At 39.8% G+C, this 19214-nt stretch overlaps 1 protein-coding gene across 4 annotated transcripts in view; it reads right to left on the reverse strand.

Annotated features, from left to right (window-relative positions):
- eml5 (EMAP like 5) overlaps positions 1-19214 on the reverse strand; it is a 114268-nt gene that overhangs the window by 52626 nt on the left and 42428 nt on the right. For 3 of the 4 annotated variants that reach the window (XM_061895336.1, XM_061895338.1, XM_061895339.1), the window contains 13 exons: positions 11661-11846; positions 11050-11185; positions 10847-10867; positions 8889-9090; positions 6915-7052; positions 6571-6827; positions 6272-6484; positions 6028-6195; positions 4944-5050; positions 4730-4848; positions 4453-4639; positions 4271-4376; positions 3933-4026 (listed from right to left, as the gene is read on the reverse strand). In XM_061895336.1, coding sequence (XP_061751320.1) covers positions 3933-4026; positions 4271-4376; positions 4453-4639; positions 4730-4848; positions 4944-5050; positions 6028-6195; positions 6272-6484; positions 6571-6827; positions 6915-7052; positions 8889-9090; positions 10847-10867; positions 11050-11185; positions 11661-11846 — 1934 coding nt within the window. The remainder of the gene's footprint in view (positions 1-3932; positions 4027-4270; positions 4377-4452; positions 4640-4729; positions 4849-4943; positions 5051-6027; positions 6196-6271; positions 6485-6570; positions 6828-6914; positions 7053-8888; positions 9091-10846; positions 10868-11049; positions 11186-11660; positions 11847-19214) is intronic. The other variant, XM_061895337.1, reaches the window with a different exon arrangement.

The following is a 19214-nucleotide window of genomic DNA, read 5'->3' on the forward strand; positions in this document are numbered from 1 at the left end:
TCCGGTGTTATTGGAGATTTTTTTGTGTCTTGACGACTCTGAGCCAAGTAACAGCTGCGGTGTCTGTAAAAGCTAACGGTATTGCTCACAGATAATGAAGAAACAAGACCACAATTGCAACAATTATCAAAAAAAGAATGTTTATATGGTGGCTGACTTTGCCGAAGGAGATAAATATCTTCGCAAGGACGAATAGAAGGTCCAAGAGCAGATCAAAAAGTTGTTGCTCAAGTAGCTAAATGAGAAGCAGCAGGTGATAGCATTTCCGAGGCTATCATTTGAGTGAGTGCTGGCCATTTAAATGGCGACTATGTCCAGAAGCGACCATGCTCGAACCTGCACGGAATAATAATTTAAGACGAACCGTGGGTGTTTAGAAAAGTTTCAAAAGAGGAGCCGTCATTTACAGCGTTGGGTGCAGCATGCCTGCTGATGCTCGGACAGCGCTGAAGCTTCAACTTAGATTTTATTCAAGAGGGGGGATTTCTACCTATCTTTTTAACTGTTCAGTTCAGTTTCAGTTTATTTCGAGCATACATACAATACAATTATTATGTAATGCATCACATTTCAAGTTGTTTCATTATAGCGCTTCCAAAAAGTAGTAGGAAGAAGCAGAGCTTATTAATACCTAACCCTTCATTCAAAGCAGTTTTATATAATTTATTGTTTCTCCGTGTGTAAGAGAACATTGAATAAATACATAAGTATACTATAAGTAAGTAAACACATATTAATTACATAAATAATCATTATCTCTCACTCGTGCTTTTAAAAAAAATAAAAAAGGTTTAAGATGTTTATCATAATTGTTTTTCTTTGTACTTTGTGAACACTTGTAGTTTGAACAGTCTCTTAAACTGAATCATATTAATACTTTGTTTGATTTCCTTGCTTAATCCATTCCATAATCTAATTCCACAAACTGATATGCTGTGTTGTACGTGCATACAAATGTTTTAAATTACAGTTTCCTCCAAGGTTAGATTTCTCCTCTTTTGTTGAGAAAAAATGTTGTACATTCTTGGGAAGCAGGTTATAGTTTTCTTTGTACATCATTTTAGCTGTTTGCAAATGCACTAGGTCGATGAATTTCAATATTTTTGATTCAATAAATAAAGGGTTTGTATATTCTTTATATCCAACATGTATTATTCTATTTGATATTTTCCGTAACACTGTTAGTGAAAGAAGCACACAGTTGTAGTTGTTTCCCCATGTGTCTACACAGTAACTCAGATATGGTAACACTAGCGAGCACAAGAGGCTACTGTGGTAAGACCAGACATTTTTGGAAAACTATGCCAGAGAAGCTCTTTATAACAGCGAAGGAGATTGCAGTACCGGAAAACAACAACTTAATGGACGGCCATCTCACACTGCTGGTTTGTGCTAAAACTAGAGGTGGCTGGAACATGTGGAAGGAGACGCTATGCTTGTTTACCTTTCCCATAGTGTTTAACAAATGTCACAAATATTCAAGGACACAAGGTAAAATGATTTCAGGTTTTTAACTGTAGCAACATTTTGAATTGCACCAAAGGGACTTGCATGTGCGGACGCTTTGACAGATGGCTGTTGCTGTCGTGTTTTGGATGAAAAAATATAGATTGTTGAGCCATTACCCACTTGTTATGTTATTTTGATTCAAACCTATAATGTTTATATATGTATATATATATATTTTTTTAATTTTATTTAATTTTATTTTTTTTTACACCATACTGTCTCCAAACTGTGTATTTGATAATACAAAATGGGGACTTTTGTCGAGGCTGGAACCAATTATTCATGTTTAAATTATTTCTTATGGAGAAATCTGTTTCACTATACAAACATTTTGGTCGGCGAACCCTGTTCAAGAACCATTGAGGTTCCACTTTATGTAGCATTAAAATATGTTCAAGAAATCAATTTGTTTCTAATGAGAAAGTCAACTCTTGTGAATATCATTGGATATATGACAAACATTGTTATTAATGAATACAAATAAAATCAAAAAATATTTTTTATGACAACACACAACTTGTGTGGTGTGGCCTATTTTAAGATCTCGTAGTGCAATTGCAAACACAACATGTGCAGGAGCGAATGAACAGTGTGAATCAATTTGTGTTTCAGTCATGACAAAGCTACATATATATTTTTTTCAAATAACTATTTGAGCTATCCTGCTAACAAATAATATGTACACAAATAACGATACCTATTGTGCCAGCGGAGGTAACAAAATAAAGTAAAGCGAAAACAAATAATTAAAATAGAGCAGTGGTTCTCAAAATTGTTTTACCACGTTCCATCTAGGAAAAGACAGAAGAACAACCACCATAATGACGAACATTAAAATAAAGTAGCATAGTAGGCCTAAGTATTCATTAAAACCAAGTCAGACGTTTTATTTAATAGGTATATTTAACATTTTTTGGCTATTACATCAACTATTACATTACACACATTTTGAACAGAAACTCTTTGTTTCAATATTTACCACTAGTGGTACAAGTACCACAGTTTGAGAATTACTGATATAGAAAATCAGAGGTAACTCAGTTTTTGAAGAATTTGAAAAAATGTATTGGTAAAAAAAATGGCTCGGTTTTCGTACGGCATAACAAACTACTCCATTTTCCTGTGTATTATTTCGCGGAGAGCTCAAAAACGTTGGTGAGTCAGTATCTGTGAAGAATGCACTTTGATAAATAAGTTGAGAAAGGCTATTGAATTCAAGAAAAATCTTGTAGTGAAGTACAAAGGTAGTGCCGATTGCAGTTAATACAGGTTTCAGGGGGAACGGTTTAAGGGAGAGACAGTAAACACAGAAAGTGTTAAGCCAAGCTAAAGAAAGCTAATACACTGCTCTGACTGTCCATAATTTAAATGTATTTCCCATTGTTTTCTACATATAAAACTATAATCCTGTTCTATAAAATAGGTTATGTGTTGATATGTTTGGATGTCTGAATTGGATTACAATATTTCTAATAGAAAAAAATGCATTAGTTTTATTTAACAATTGGTTTTCCTGACAGGTCTTTTAGAACGTATTAATAACAAAAACCAAGGTACCACAGTAAACTTCATTTCCCATTCCTCTGCCCGTCTTCCAGCCTCTATTCCATTAATTAAGTCACTCCCACATTTTACCTCCCAGCTGAAAGGCTACTCTCAGGCATCTTTCCCCTCAGTTCCCCTCAGTGCACACTACCCACCAGGGTGAGCAAGGAAGATTAGTGGAGCTTCAAGCCGTCTGTGAACTTGCAGTTAAAATAAACACTGCTTCAAACTTGTCAGGGTGATTTTAAATCGAGGTGAAACTAAATGTAAATTTCAAGTGGGCTGAGCAATAAAGAAAGAAGAAATATATTTTGATATGCAGACTTTTTTCACAGCTAAATATTTCTATCATTGTGGTTGTGTAATTATTCAGTACTGTCTTAAAGCAGCTAATAGGCGCTTTGAGAATCAGTAATGTGGTTGTATGTTATCACTTTTCATTTGGTCTTTCAGTATTTATTGTTTTTTTGTATTAGCTATTGTATATTGTTGACGTAGTTTCATCTCCTTGTCAAAATAAAATCTGACATACAACATCGGTCGCACAAGCAGACAAGCCCTAAAAGTAATTCTCATTTATTATGGATACAGTTGGAGGCTTGGGGCACACTCCTGCTCTAACTATTCATACCTTGGCAGGCTTAAGTGTCGCAATGGAGCAGCCTCTTAATCTAATAGGCAATTCCCATTCTTCTGTCTCCTTACCATGAATCACACTGTCAGCCCTGCACTGCAAAATGGCTTCAATTTAATCCTCATTTATTAATGTCCATATTAAAAGAGAGAAGTTCCAATGATCCTAAGAATTAACACAAAGGTCTGTCAAAGCTCTCTCTGTTTCTGGAAAGCAGCTTCATGTAAACAATAGGTGCACTCACCACATGGCTGAGAGCTTTTCCCCCTTTCTCCAGTCCCACAGCACAATAGTGTGATTGTCATCCAGGCCCACTGAGGCCAGGCGCTTTCCATCCGCTGTGATGGAGAAATCAAACCTATGTCATTGGCACGGACAGATTAAGCTCCTGTGGTGTTTGTATGTATGGCCCTTGCTAGAAGCGTATACAGACAAAGCCTGGTGAAATTCAAAAATATGATGAATGTGCTTTGCTGTCTTGGCCCCATTACGAGAGGCTGTAACTTGATGTTGGCTACTCTATGACAGCAAGATGCCAAACACTGTGACCTGATTATTTGCTGCAGTATCTAGAGATTTTACCTGAAAAGTCCAAAGTGCACACTCCAAGCTGGTGGAAACCCTTCAACACAGACATTGGTTTTAATGTTTCTGCGTCCCATATGTGGATGGAGGAATCACGGCCAACCTGAATAAACATAAATCAGTTTTGAATGAGAAGATACCCAAATTGGATCACTTCATGTATATAAGCATGAGGTTACCTGGCCTGTTGCTATGAAGTCCTTGAGTGGGTGGATGGCCAAACAGAGAATGTCATCATCATGGCCCATATAAAAACGCTGGGTGTTCTGCTGTCTGTTGTACACAATGCCAACGGCAGCCACGTGGTAGACAATCTCACCGGTCTGAGTGTAGAACAGATTACTTCTACAATCATAGCCCCTGTAGCTGAATAAAAATCATACAAATAGTTCAGGAAGTGAATTCACTACCTTTATTTGCTCCATTTATTTGTTGTTGATATTATTGAGTGCTCACCCATGAATAAAGTGTAGCTTCAAGCCACTCCCAGGTGCTCGCTCTCTCTTTTTCATTGATGTTGCTCTATGTTTCTCTTTACACTGCTCTTTGAGCTGAGGTAGGTCTTCTTTATAAACCTGAATTCATGCAGAGTGTGCAATATTTAATGAGGAAAATAAACATAGCTCGATGTTGGGGGGGGGGGGGGGGGGTATCTGAGTAAATCACAAACCTGTCGTCTATATGTGAGCTGTGTCTCTTGCTCAATTTCCGAGTCCATTTCAGGTACGTCTGACTGATCGGAGTCTGACTCTTCGCTGTTTGAGTCGGCTAAGGTTTCTGTAAATAGAAAAAAAAGCTTTGTGTTATAGCGAGCTTATCAAATTTTGTAAAAAGTCACTATGTCTTATTTGAATATAATTAAGGATTGGTCATGTTATCGTATTGTTTGCCATCCTATTTATTAGCCAAGCCGAATGCTGATGCTGCAGAGCAATGACGGGCCAAGAAAAGGCAATAAGCTGGACTGAAAGCAAAAGACGGATCCAGACAACGAGTCCATTAGGAAAATGAAAAGAAGACTGTTATGTGGTGCTTTAATTTTAGCTGCGCTGTCTCCCTGCAAAAATAATGACTGTGGAAATGATAATGCAATCATACTTTCCACACAGAAATTGGATGTGTTTTAAATATTATGGAATGTGAATTATTTACCATGACGGTTTATAATAATAATAATAATAATAATAATGGATTAGATTTATATCGCGCTTTTCTATTGTTATATACTCAAAGCGCTCACAGAGAAGTGGGAACCCATCATGTCAAAACCATTAAAATAGTGGGAGCAGTACTGTTAAAAACAACATGTCAGTGTGTTTGTAGCAGGGATGGTCAATTGTTTTACCACCAAGTGCCAAAGTAAAATTTTGCCAAACATAGCCATTTTAAGCGTGAAACACAATAAGCCCTAAATGTTAATAATAAAGTTCCTTTAATCCGTACAAATAACAAGGGCAGATGGCAAATAGTTAGCCCTGCGGACATGCCAATATTGATTGTGTGAGCTTGAAAAAGGTCAATATGAATGTGTATTAAATTTGGGAAGTCACCCTTTAGGTTAAATTTGCGGGCCAAATTTGGACACCCCTGATTTTACACAGCAAATGCAGTGGTAGTTCAGTGCAATGACAAATAAAGAATCTTGTATCTTGTTCAGCAAGACAAATGTTCAGATTCCCACATGCATATTCACAACCATACATAATGAAAGGTTTCTTGTGTACAATCTTTTAAAAGACAGTTTTCTGCCTTACCTTGCGGCGCAATGTGCAGCGCTTCTTTAGACTTTCTTTCAGGAACAAACTTCCACTGGAACACTGAGTGATCTGCTCCACCAATCGTTATAACCCACTGGTAGTCATGTGACCATCTGACATTAGTTATGTGCGCCGAGTGACCTAAATATTTTTTACATTTTGCACCTAAAATTAGGAGAAATATAATGAATGAGTTGCACCAATGGAAGAGTAACAGTAACAGTAAATGTGTTTTCCTTACCTTTTTTTATACACGGATATCGTAAAAGTTTGACCAATCCGTAGTCGTCGGCTGTTACCAAGACTTGGTTGTTAAAGTTGGCATCCACGGAGTTGATATCATTAATATCCGAATATTTGGGCCATATTCCATTTACCTCAGGGCCGAGCACACATGTCCATGATGCCCATTGCACCAGCTTCAGTTCCTCTCTGTTCGTCACTTCCTTACCACCTCAAAAAAAACAGAAATAAGACAGAAATTGAATTTTGGAATCATTTTGTAAAAATTTAAGTATACAAGACATAAACAAGACTTACTTGGCATCCTATATAAGAGCCTCCTACCGCTGCCATCGTTAGTCTGCAAAAATTTGCTGTCCGTGGACCAGTCCATGTGCGTAATGAAGCTGTTGGAGCCGATGCACTCTCCTACTTTCTTGTACCGCTGCACAACACTGTAAATGTCCACTGAGTTGTCATTGGAGCCGACAGCCAAATGGGCGCCATCAGGGGAGTACTTCAGCTCATGGATAGCCTCTTTTCTGTCCTTGATGTGGACCACTTCAGTCATATCTCTGGGGGTGCACAACAAAAAGTTAAATGAAGTACAAATAGTAACAGACGTAAAACCTCCACAGTCTGTCATTCTGTTATATACTTGCCTGACTCTGAGGACAGTAAAAGAGCCATCTTTCATTCCGAGGGCCAAATGAATACCATCAGTGCTGACGGCTGCACAGCGGATCGGCTCCTCCATGTTACAGCGAGCAATCAGGGCATGATCAATAAGGCTCCATATCCTATGGAAGAGTACAGATATGAGAAATCAAAGTTGTGACAAAAGTTCTGGTGGTGGGCAAATCAATCCAACTATTAATAGTATTTATACCCAAGATCGTATCAGTATCGGATTTATGCTACCACAATGTAATCAATATTAATCAAAAATATATTTGTGTTTTTCGTGTTGTTTTATCTTGTTACATTGTTTATTGTTATGTAGTATATTAAGGATGGAGCAATTAACGGTATTAATAATAACCGTGGTTAAACTCTCTGCGGTTAGTATTACTGTTTAAATTAAAATGATAAAAAAAAACGTGATTGATAGCTGCACTTTGATAAATTTACGGATGGACTGGCAGCACCTTAAATGCTAACATGAATATAACAGACATTAACGTCTTTCGCCATTGGGAAACAACATACCCCAATTTAAAATTGTATAAAGTATACATTACTGCCTAAGCTACTAAGCAATTTAATTGTACAGACTGAACTAACAAGGTGTGTTTTGACAGTGCACTCAAGGGACCGCTGAACAGAGTACAGTAGGACACCACTACGCCCGGCAGAATACTCTTGTTAGTGAAGCATTGGACACAGAAAATATGCAAAATAGTGTGCTTGTGTGTAAAAGTACTTTTTAAGCCCACTTAACAATACCTCGGTAGTAATAATATAGGTCACAATAACCGTGATATTAAATTTTCATACAGTTACATCCCTATTGTATGTATTGTAATAAAGAGGCAATGGTATAGTTTTTCCTTATGTTTAGTTATTTTGCACTGTTGACTTTACAACAACTGTTTGTAATTAAGGGAAAATTCATATTAATAGTTGAGTTGAATACAAATGAAAGCTTTTAATAAAACATGTTTGTATCCCTTTCTGTTACTTGCCCCACCGTACCTCTCTGAGCTGCTCCACCTCTATGCCCCGACCTGGTCCCTCAGGTCAGCTGATCACTGATCCTGGAGGTACTCAAATCAAAGCGCAAGCTTCGAGGGGACAAGACCTTCTATGTTGTGGGTCCCAAACTCTGGAACGATCTCCCTCTCCATGTGAGACAAGCCCCTTCTTTGGCTACTTTTAAGACCCTTTTTAAAACCCCTTTTTATTCACTGGCTTTTAACCCAGCATGAGACTTTAAACTGTTTTTAACTTTTTTAACTGTTTTGAACTTTTTAACTGCTTTTTATCTAACAAACTGTTCTTAGGATAATGTGTATTTGCTTTTTTAATGTGTGTTTTACTTCTGTTTTAAATGTTGTTTTTTAGTATGTCCTTTGGCTCTATTTCTTTGTGGTGTACAGCTCTTTGTTCTTCAGCTATGGTTGTTTTTAAAGGGCTTTATAAATAAAGTTGGTATGGTATGGTATGGTGGTATCCATCCATCCATTTTCTACCGCTTATTCCCTTTCGGGGTCGCGGGGGGGCGCTGGCGCCTATCTCAGCTACAATCGGGCGGAAGGCGGGGTACACCCTGGACAAGTCGCCACCTCATCGCAGGGCCAACACAAATAGACAGACAACTTTCACACTCTATGTTATGTTTTATTCTGATTATAATTATCATCAACATAGCGAGTCAAACTCACAAAATCTTTCAACAATTTTGACATTTTTAGGTAAAAAGTACCAGTATTGGTATTGGCAATAGTTGCCCTGTATTTACTTGGTATCAGATTGATACTTAAATGCGCAGAGTACCACCCAACTCTAAAAAATTTATTAAGAGAGCTTTTATGCACAGTAATACAAATTAATACAATACAGTGAAATGTACTGACATTGTATAACAATACAATCCTAGACACTGAAACATTGATATAATATTGCAATAACATCACCTGACTGAGCGGTCATCGCTTCCCGTCATCGCCAAAGGTTTGCTAGGGTGCACAGCCAGCGCCCACAGCTCACCCTCACAATGACCCTGCATGATGAGGAAAGGCTTGGTGCGGTCGTGGACTACCACCTCAAAGATCTCACTATCCTGTGTGCCCACCAGGATGTGGTCTCCCCTCCAGCACACACTACGCACAGACAACCCTATCCACACAAACACACAGCAAAAGATATTCTGAACAAAAAATTGACCAGTGCAAATACATTCAGCAACAACATAAAAGATGATTCAGACTTTAATAAGTCATCAAGTGTTAATAAGGCAGATGTTAACAGGAATATTACAGTGGAACCTGCAAAGTCAAATGTTGGACTTCAAGATACATTTTTAGGGAAGACTGTATCACAAGTATGCAATAAACTTGGGAGTTTAAATAATTTTCAATATATCGAGAGATACTTCAGCTTAATGAGCATCCAATTAATCAACAGTGTTTTTATGTGTGTTTTTGTTGTGATTTCACAGAAGTATAAAAAGTGATTACAAAGAGGAAAAGTATGACAGTAATCATAGAGCCAGAAATGTGAATTTACTAGTAAAAGTCAGCCAGTTTAGTCGTAAATAAAATAAAACCCCAGGCATATGCAGCAATCCTCTCTTTTCACATCCATGTCATAAAAAATGAGTTTCAAAATGTTATTATTGAGGGAATTTATTGTTCACACTTTTGTGGGAGTTAATTGTCTTAAAACGCTTAGACAAGATCATCTTTCTCTCTATTTTGTTGTCCCTGACTCTTTTGTCACACATCATCAAAAGGTGAATAATTGTTTGTTTAGTGCTAATGGTAGTGTAGTGGCAATGGAGCATCCACCCACTGGAGCTCTCCAGTGCTTATTTATCAGCCTCACAAGGAACTAACTGAGACTCTCTCTGACGGGGGAAGCCGAAAGACAATTACTATGTTATGCATTGGCTACCTTCTATTTAAACATTTATGGCTATTTAGAACATCATTTCAAAGATTTTCGTAATAACGGTTTAATGATGGTGACAGTTTGACTTTAGAAAATAATATTCTCTCTCCATCCACCCATTTTCTACCAATACTCACTCTCGGGGTCGCGGGGGTGGCTGAAGGCTATCCTAGCTGCATTCGGCCGAAAGCGCGAAATGCCCTGGACAAGTCGCTACCTCATCAAACACAATATTTTGATATCCTTTATTAATTATGACAGTGTTTCTCATTTAGTGGGTGGGGACCCCTGGATTCGCGGTGAGGTGTCAGAGTGATAATGAGGAGAAAGGTAGATTTTCCTGATTGTGTCTAAAGTCTAGTATTCATTTTAGACAAATATACAAGCCTGCAACTATGAGGCAGCAGTGCTTAATCGAAACAGGCTTCCTGTTCTACCCTGCAGAACTAGTAAGTACACGGGAACACTTGTGTACAGAGTTAACGGGGGCGAAGAAATGGAGAAGTTTGTGACAGTATAAAAAAAAAAAAGGTGTTGTCGTCAGCGGCATATATGAAACATTTAACTCATACAGAGTGTTGTACAGATATAAAAATAAATATAATCAAGTTGTCAGTAGTAATTGAATTTAGGGGTGTCGCTAAAAAATTCTGTCATGAATAATTGAAAACAACTGAGTTATAGGGAAAAAAAATAAGCAAAAAACTTTTTGAATAATGGTACAACCAAATTGGAAGTTGACAAGTTTGCCATAACTTATTGTGTTTGATCTTGGAGGTTACACTACACAAGACATCACAACCAGACATTGCCAATTTGCAATTGACAATTTAATAAAGTGAGATAGGGATGCGAGAGCAAGGGGCAAGTATGACATCTAAAAATGCTGTAAAACGATTCACTAACAACAAGAGAACAATATGGGAATGGCTACAAACAGACTGACACACCTCTTAAATACGCCCATTAACACATTACCCACCTCTGCTATTTTCACGTCTAACTATTGTTAGGTCCAAGATAACAAATAAAGGCGATGGAGGAAAGAAGAAAATAAATATTAGTAGGGAAAACATAAAATAATGACTTAAACAGCATTGTTTATAGATATTCCACTTGGTGGGGTTGAGACTAATTTGGCCTGTGAACAGGCCAAATTAGCGAGAGGCGGCAGTTTGACATCACCTTTATATCCTTGGTCTGTTTCCCTGAGATCAATGACAGTAATTGGTTTGAAGTTGAGATCCCACAGGCGGACACAACCATCTCTGCCCCCAGTGGCAAAACCCTCTTCGCAAGCGTTCATGCTGAAAATCCCTGACTGGAAGAAATGACAGTCTGTTAGTGTACGATAAATGAGCATCGACAGAACCAGTTCTGTGCTGTACTGTAAATGTGGCTGTTTAACGAAGCCTTCACAGCAGCCACTTGCTACTTTGGTCTGAACATTAAACTGAGCTCTGAAGGAGCAGGAGGTGCAATTGTGTTATCACTGAAAATGTCTGTCTGTGGTCTCCTTTGTCCGAGTGCTAGAGAAGCATGCTGCGGAATCCCCAGTGAAACATTTGGTAGTACCAAAAGCAAGCATCAGCATGTACTGTAGTTATTATCCCCTCCCCCATCTTCCCATTCCACAACAAAGCTGTTGATCTCGTAGATACCATATAATTTAATCCTGTGGAGCAAAAGAGTGATTTTTCTCTATTGAGTAAGTTAACATGTCTGGTTTTACCTTTGCTGAATGCATTGTTGGGGTGGGAAGCATTGCCACGCACATCTAGGTGATTTAAACCTACCCCGTGAGCGCCTTGCACTGTCCTCATTAGGTTGATTCCTTTCCACACGTAGATATCGCCATTCAAGGCACCCGAATACGTGACCTCATCCTTGGCACATGCCAGGCAGAGGATTGTTTGCAGATCCCCTGTCTTGCCGAAAACTCCACGTTTGGGTGTGAGAGCATTACCACATAAGCTCCAGAACTGCAAACACAAAAATAAGAGTGAACGAGCGTGGTCGTGGTGGCTAATAATCCCCTGTGTAATCCTGTAGTAACACAGCTAGTGGACAATTATGGAGTGTTTGAGTATAACCGACTAATGAGTACTCAATGCTGTATAGATGACCCCCCCCCCCCCCACACACACACACACACACACACATCAACTATGATGTCAGTCACCTTGAATGTCAAAAGTCAAATTCAAATACTCGTCCCCCTTCTACGAGTGTGTGCTGTAACCACCTGATCAGCATGCACAGACACAGGTGCGCGCCCACAGACGCCAGCTAGCTTATTATTTATAAGCAAGGTCATTGGAATGCATGGGCAAACCCTCGTCTGAGGGCTAAAGCCATCAAACACAGGAGCTAGGTAGAGCGAAAGGAGACGTGCATGAAGATAAGATCACAATGAGCCTCTCAAATTCTGAGACAGGGCTGTCAACACGTGAAAACTCATACACTCTCATCACCTGGAGGCAGGAACAAAATGACACGAAGTGTTGCGCAACGATGATATTGCTCAATGTATCATTTTGTTAATCAAGGAAGGAACGAATCTCGACTGATCTAATCCACAACACTGATTAAACATTTGTCCTGACTGATAAACATGTGACATGTTGACAGGAGGACCAATTATCACAAAGAGGGATGATGAGCATGGATATGTCATTGAATGCTCTATATCAGTGGTGTCTAAATTGCTGACCATTTGCAGTCCGCAGATATTTTTTGTCTTGGCCTGCGGCAGATTGTAGAGATAAAATTTTACGAAAATGCAGCCATGCAAATGGGGAGAATTGAAAAATAAATTGGGATGTTGGATATTTATATTAAAAAAACTAATAACACAAGGTTTTGTCTTTAAATATAAATAACTTTTTCAGACTTTTTATAGAATCGAACAATAGAAAGAAAAATACCAACGTCATCGACCGTATTCTTTGATTCTTTCAGTACACAGAACATTTTTGGACACCTTTGCACAATCAACAAGAGTATTTGGACCCCGGAAATCACACTGACAATATTGCGTGTGTGTGTCGTAATTCATAAACATTGATTCAAATAATTGCTTTTTTGAAGTGAAATGTCACTGAAGTTCGACCTCAGAAAACACCTGACTTACATTCTCTGTGGTAGTTCATCCTAAATTTTCATTAAACCATGCCTGCCTATGGCCCCATCTTTGTGTCATGCTTCAAAAGACAATGGTTTTTCTCAGACTGTTCTCAGAAAGTTAAAGAATTGTCCAAATGTCTAGATAAAATTAAGAATTACGATTTTTGGGGTGGAACATGTGGGGTGTAGTCCAACTCATGATTCATACAATGTAGATGAAGAGCTGTGTCCTTGAGCGAGTTCTAAAATTATTAACCGAGTTATGAGCGTATTTCCAAGAAATTGTGCATGGGTTTGGAGCTGAGAGTTGAGTCGCACACATCACAGGTGCGTGAGCAATCTGGGACGGTCCTGTGCTGTATGCGTGCGGGGCTATGTTGAGTGTGTCGCTATGTGTTAGAGGGTGCTTCAAAAGGAGGTGGGAGGAGGCTTTAATTGTACCCCACCCTGCTGTGGAGGTAGTGGGGATGGATGCAGTGTGACTGTAAAGCCCTCCCTGCCCACAACTGATAAGGCAGCTAGACTCGGGCACCAACTAATCCCTTTACTGTTTGAATTGCTGAGAGGAGACGAGATGCCAGAGGGGGTTTTGATGAGGCCAGCGGCAGGAGCACAGTACACTCAGTGGAGGAATGCAAAAAGGTGAAATGGTTTGAAAAAACGCATTTAGTTCGAGTTCAGAGCCTTGTAAACACTTTGCCTTTGTTTAAAATCCTCCAGCCAACGTTTGGTATTTAAAAAAAAAGATTTGAAACACATTATCTTAAGTACAGTGGAACCTCGGTTTTCATACGCCTCACCTAGGACTCCGGAGGCAGTGGACAGGTACCGACAGGCCAAGCGGTGTGCAGCTTCAGCGGTCGCGGAGGCAAAAACTCGGACATGGGAGGAGTTCGGGGAAGCCATGGAAAACGACTTCCGGACGGCTTCGAAGCGATTCTGGACCACCATCCGCCGCCTCAGGAAGGGGAAGCAGTGCACTATCAACACCGTGTATGGTGCGGATGGTGTTCTGCTGACCTCAACTGCGGATGTTGTGGATAGGTGGAAGGAATACTTCGAAGACCTCCTCAATCCCACCAACACGTCTTCCTATGCGGAAGCAGTGCCCGGGGAATCTGTGGTGGGCTCTCCTATTTCTGGGGCTGAGGTTGCTGAGGTAGTTAAAAAGCTCCTCGGTGGCAAGGCCCCAGGGGTGGATGAGACCCGCCCGGAATTCCTTAAGGTTCTGGATGCTGTGGGGCTGTCTTGGTTGACAAGACTCTGCAGCATCGCATGGACATCGGGGGCAGTACCTCTGGATTGGCAGACCGGGGTGGTGGTTCCTCTCTTTAAGAAGGGGGACCGGAGGGTGTGTTCCAACTATCGTGGGATCACACTCCTCAGCATTCCCGGTAAGGTTTATTCAGGTGTACTGGAGAGGAGGCTACGCCGGATAGTCGAACCTTGGATTCAGGAGGAACAGTGTGGTTTTCGTCCTGGTCGTGGAACTGTGGACCAGCTCTATACTCTTGGCAGGGTTCTTGAGGGCCGGATAGTCGAACCTTGGATTCAGGAGGAACAGTGTGGTTTTCGTCCTGGTCGTGGAACTGTGGACCAGCTCTATACTCTCGGCAGGGTTCTTGAGGGTGCATGAGAGTTTGCCCAACCAGTCTACATGTGCCTCGTGGACTTGGAGAGGGCATTCGACCGTGTCCCTCGGGAAGTCCTGTGGGGCGTGCTCAGAGAGTATGGGGTATCGGACTGTCTTATTGTGCCGGTCCGCTCCCTGTACGATCACTGCCAGAGCTTGGTCCGCATTGCTGGCAGTAAGTAGAACACATTTCCAGTGAGGGTTGGAATTTCGCCAAGGTTGTCCTTTGTCACCGATTCTGTTCATAACTTTTATGGACAGAATTTCTAGGCGCAGTCAAGGCGTTGAGGGGTTCTGGTTTCGGGGCCGCGGAATTAGGTCTCTGCTTTTTGTGGATGATGTGGTCCTGATGGCTTCATCTGGCTGGGATCTTCAGCTCTCACTGGATCGGAAGCGACCGGAATGAGAATCAGCACCTCCAAGTCCGAGTCCATGGTTCTCGCCCGGAAAAGGGTGGAATGCCATCTCCGGGTTGGGGAGGAGACCTTGCCCCAAGTGGAGGAGTTCAAGTACCTAGGAGTCTTGTTCACGAGTGAGGGAAGAGTGGATCGTGAGATCGACAGGCGGATCGGTGCGGCATCTTCAGTAATGCGGACGTTGTACCGATCCGTTGTGGTGAAGAAGGAGCTGAGCGGGAAAGCAAAGCTCTCAATTTACCATGTCGATCTACGTTCCCATCCTCACCTATGGTCATGAGCTATGGGTCATGACCGAAAGGATAAGATCATGGGTACAAGCGGCTGAAATGAGTTTCCTCCGCCTTGTGGCGGGGCTCTCCCTTAGAGATAGGGTGAGAAGCTCTGCCATCCGACAGGAACTCAAAGTAAAGCCGCTGCTCCTCCACATCGAAAGGAGCCAGATGAGGTGATTCGGGCATCAAGTCAGGATGCCACCCGAACGCCTCCCTAGGGAGGTGTTTAGGGCAGGTCCAACCGGTAGGAGGCCACGGGGAAGACCCAGAACACGTTGGGAAGACTATGTCTCCCGGCTGGCCTGGGAACGCCTCTAGATCCCCCGGGAAGAGCTAGACGAAGTGGCTGGGGAGAGGGAAGTCTGGGCTTCCCTGCTTAGGCTGCTTCCCCCGCAACCCGACCTCGGATAAGCGGAAGAAGATGAATGGATGGATGGATGGATGTGATCTGCACAAGTACAGAACATTTGAAATCAAAGCAAGAAGCATTGCGGAGATATTTATAAAAAAAATCTTGCCTTCCTTCATATTTCCTCCAAACGAGCCGTTAGGAATTTGCCGTATTTGTGACTTTTTTCCAAAGTGTTACATCAGCAGAAAATTCCATATATGGTAAAGATTTACCGAAAGAGCTTTGAGTCCCGTGTTTTTCTCTATGATCTTGTTGAGGGACAGACTGGCTTGTGCATGCATCTTCCGCTGTTGCCATTTCTAATACAAAGTAGTGTATTGTTAAAACATATATCTGGTCGGTAGACATTCTATGGAAGCGCTAAAAACTACAACATGGTTGGCGGGAAGAAGAGAGAGTCAAAATGGAGGAATATATATAAGACTGCCACAAAACGACACATTCTAAAGGGACCGTCAGAAAGCAGCTTGAATGAAATCAAAATTGATACTGTATATGTAGCACTTTTCATACACAGGCAAGTAACAAACAATGTGCTGTCCAAAATAAAACAGTAAATAAATAAAAAAGAAGGGGACAAACGGGACAAGCGGTAGAAAATGGATAGTTGGAAGGAAATGAAACGCACACACACACACACACACACACACACACACACACACACACACACACACACACATACACACAGCACTATTGACAATAACAAAGGAAAAGCAAAACAAGGCATGGCACCGAGGATTTGAGGAAAAACACCACATTTGGGGAGTCCACTTTGGAAAATAACTACAATGAATAACACTTTAAAAAATATAGTATAAAACATATTATAAAATGTATGTAAAGATAAGAAATAAAAAAATTACAAATTTTACATTAATAAGTCAATACAAACATAACATTGAGAGAATAATAGTATACGAAGACGGTCTGTAAAACATAATTATTCAAAATTTGGACCAAAAAATCGCCTTTACATGTAATGCAGTTCTGGAAATGTTGTAAGTGTAGAAAAAGTTATATATGACTCGTTTAATTCTGACCCTGTAAATCAATGGTTCGCAATACTAACTTAAAGGTGTCCAAAGTGCATGTCATTTTAGACAGCAAATGTTTTATCCGTGGAGGCGGGGCGGTTGACATTTCTTCATGCTTACATGTAGAAATGTTCTGTATCTGGACTGATTAGAATTTTTGTTTATAATGCCTGAAGTACTATACATTCTCAGTCTCCATGAAGACTGGATTAGGGTTCACTGTTACTGATAGTGGGGGTTCTTCAAAGACTTCAAAGACTGCAACACTATAGAAGGCCAAGGAATCCTTTAATCATCTTTAAATATGTGTGTGTGGTTTATATGTTGCCCGAATGCAGCTGGGATAGGCTCCAGCATCCCAAGCGTTAGAAAATGGTTGGATGAATGGTTCATGAAACACATAGAGAACCATTGGCGTTGTTAGGCCTATTTTAGGGGAGCTCTAGCCCCTCTAAAATATTCTTAAGCCCCCCTAAATAATTTGGTGTTATATTTTATTTTTTGGATTTTTTTTACAAATACATGCCAACATATTCATTATGAAGTGGCCTGAATATGAGTTTAAATAAATAATAATATAACCTGTCATTATTCACTCAGTTTCGCCTCCCCTCATAGCGTAAGGTAGCGAGCCCCTTTAGAGCGTCGGTATCCAATCCATTCCACTTGTTCATTTAGAAAATGCCACATCACTCAAAACCCGGTCCACATTTTCTCTGCGACTTTGCTTGCGGTCCTGCAGGTGTACAGCTTTAAAGCACACAGAGCTGCAGAACAAGAACGTGAACGGATGCAAAATGGACATAAGAAACGTTTTCAAGAAAGTAGGTATTCATCACTGCTTGGAGTAAAATGTATTAGCTCCACTTTATACCAGGTCTGTGTTAGACAAATAGAAACCTGTCTAGCACACTATAGACAACCTATGTGCACGTCGTACATTTGTTGTTTCACAGGCAAAAGTTACATTCCCGCTCTAAAACAATGCTGCTACTTAGTTAGCTAGTTAGCCTGAAATGCATCATGAAGGTCCTGGTTATTTATAAAGTTCAATGTGCACTCTTTTTTTCCAATTGCTATCTTTGGGGTTACTTTCTTCTGGAGCATCAGCATTGTTTCTCACTGTACACATGGAGAACAGGAGCTGAGCTCATTCACGTATGACTATCATCAGTAGATAATAATAATAATCAGTCCACAACCCCTATTGAGCTGTAGGAGTCAGGGCAGAGGAGCACAGAAAGTGAGAGGGGAGAGGCCTCTACTGGAAAGGTGAGTAGGAGAATAATGATACATTTAAGGGGTGTGGGAAAAATCTATTCGAATACGTTGTGCGATTCAGAGAATTGATTCAAATTTTTTGTTTTGATCTATTTTCTATTTTGTTTTATTTTTAATTTTTTTAATTTTTTCTATTTTTTTTTTAATCAATCCAACAAACCACTACACAGCAATACCATAACAATGCAATCCAATTTCAAAACCAAACCTGACCCAGCAACACTCAGAACTGCAATAAACAGAGCAATTGAGAGGAGACACAAACACGACAAAGAACAAACCAAAAGTAGTGAAGCAAAAATGATTATCAACAACAGTATCAATATCAGTTATAATTTCAGCATAGCAGTGATTAAAAATCCCTCACTGACATTATCATTAGACATTTATAAAAATAATAAAAAAGAACAATAGTGTCACAGTGGCTTACACTTGCATCGCATCTCATAAATCTTGACAACACACTGTGTCCAATGTTTTCACAAAGATAAAATAAGTCATATTTTTGGTTCATTTAATAGTTAAAATAAATTTACATTATTGCAATCAGTTGATAAAACATTGTCCTTTACAATTATAAAAGTTTTTTTTTTTAAATCTACTACTCTGCTAGCATGTCAGCAGACTGGGGTAGATCCTGCTGAAATCCTATGCATTGAATGAATACAGAATCGTTTTGAATAGGAAAAATATCGTTTTTGAATCGAGAAATCGCGTTGAATCAAAAAAATCGATATATCATCGAATCGCAACCCCAAGAATCGATATTGAATCGAAAAAAAATCGATATATTATTGAATCGTGACCCCAAGAATCGATATTGAATCGAATTGTGGGACACCCAAAGATTCGCAGCCCTAATACATATAAATAAATATTCAAACATTTTTTTTTTAAATGGCTTATTGATGAGCCATTTGTTTTATTTATTTCTGGGTGGATCATGCTGACCATTGGTCCTCCTAATTGTCTATCATTCTGGTGATGTTACATAAGGACATACAAACGCAGTTTCCATATGAGTTGGGAAATTGTGTTAGATGTAAATATAAACGGAATACAGTGATTTGAAAATCATTTTCAACCCATATTCGGTTGAATATGCTACAAAGACAACATATTTGATGTTCAAACAGATAAAAAAAAAAATTATTTTCAAATACCATATTTTTC

Source organism: Nerophis ophidion, linkage group LG03 (genome assembly GCF_033978795.1).
Source record: "Nerophis ophidion isolate RoL-2023_Sa linkage group LG03, RoL_Noph_v1.0, whole genome shotgun sequence".
Taxonomy (NCBI): domain Eukaryota; kingdom Metazoa; phylum Chordata; class Actinopteri; order Syngnathiformes; family Syngnathidae; genus Nerophis; species Nerophis ophidion.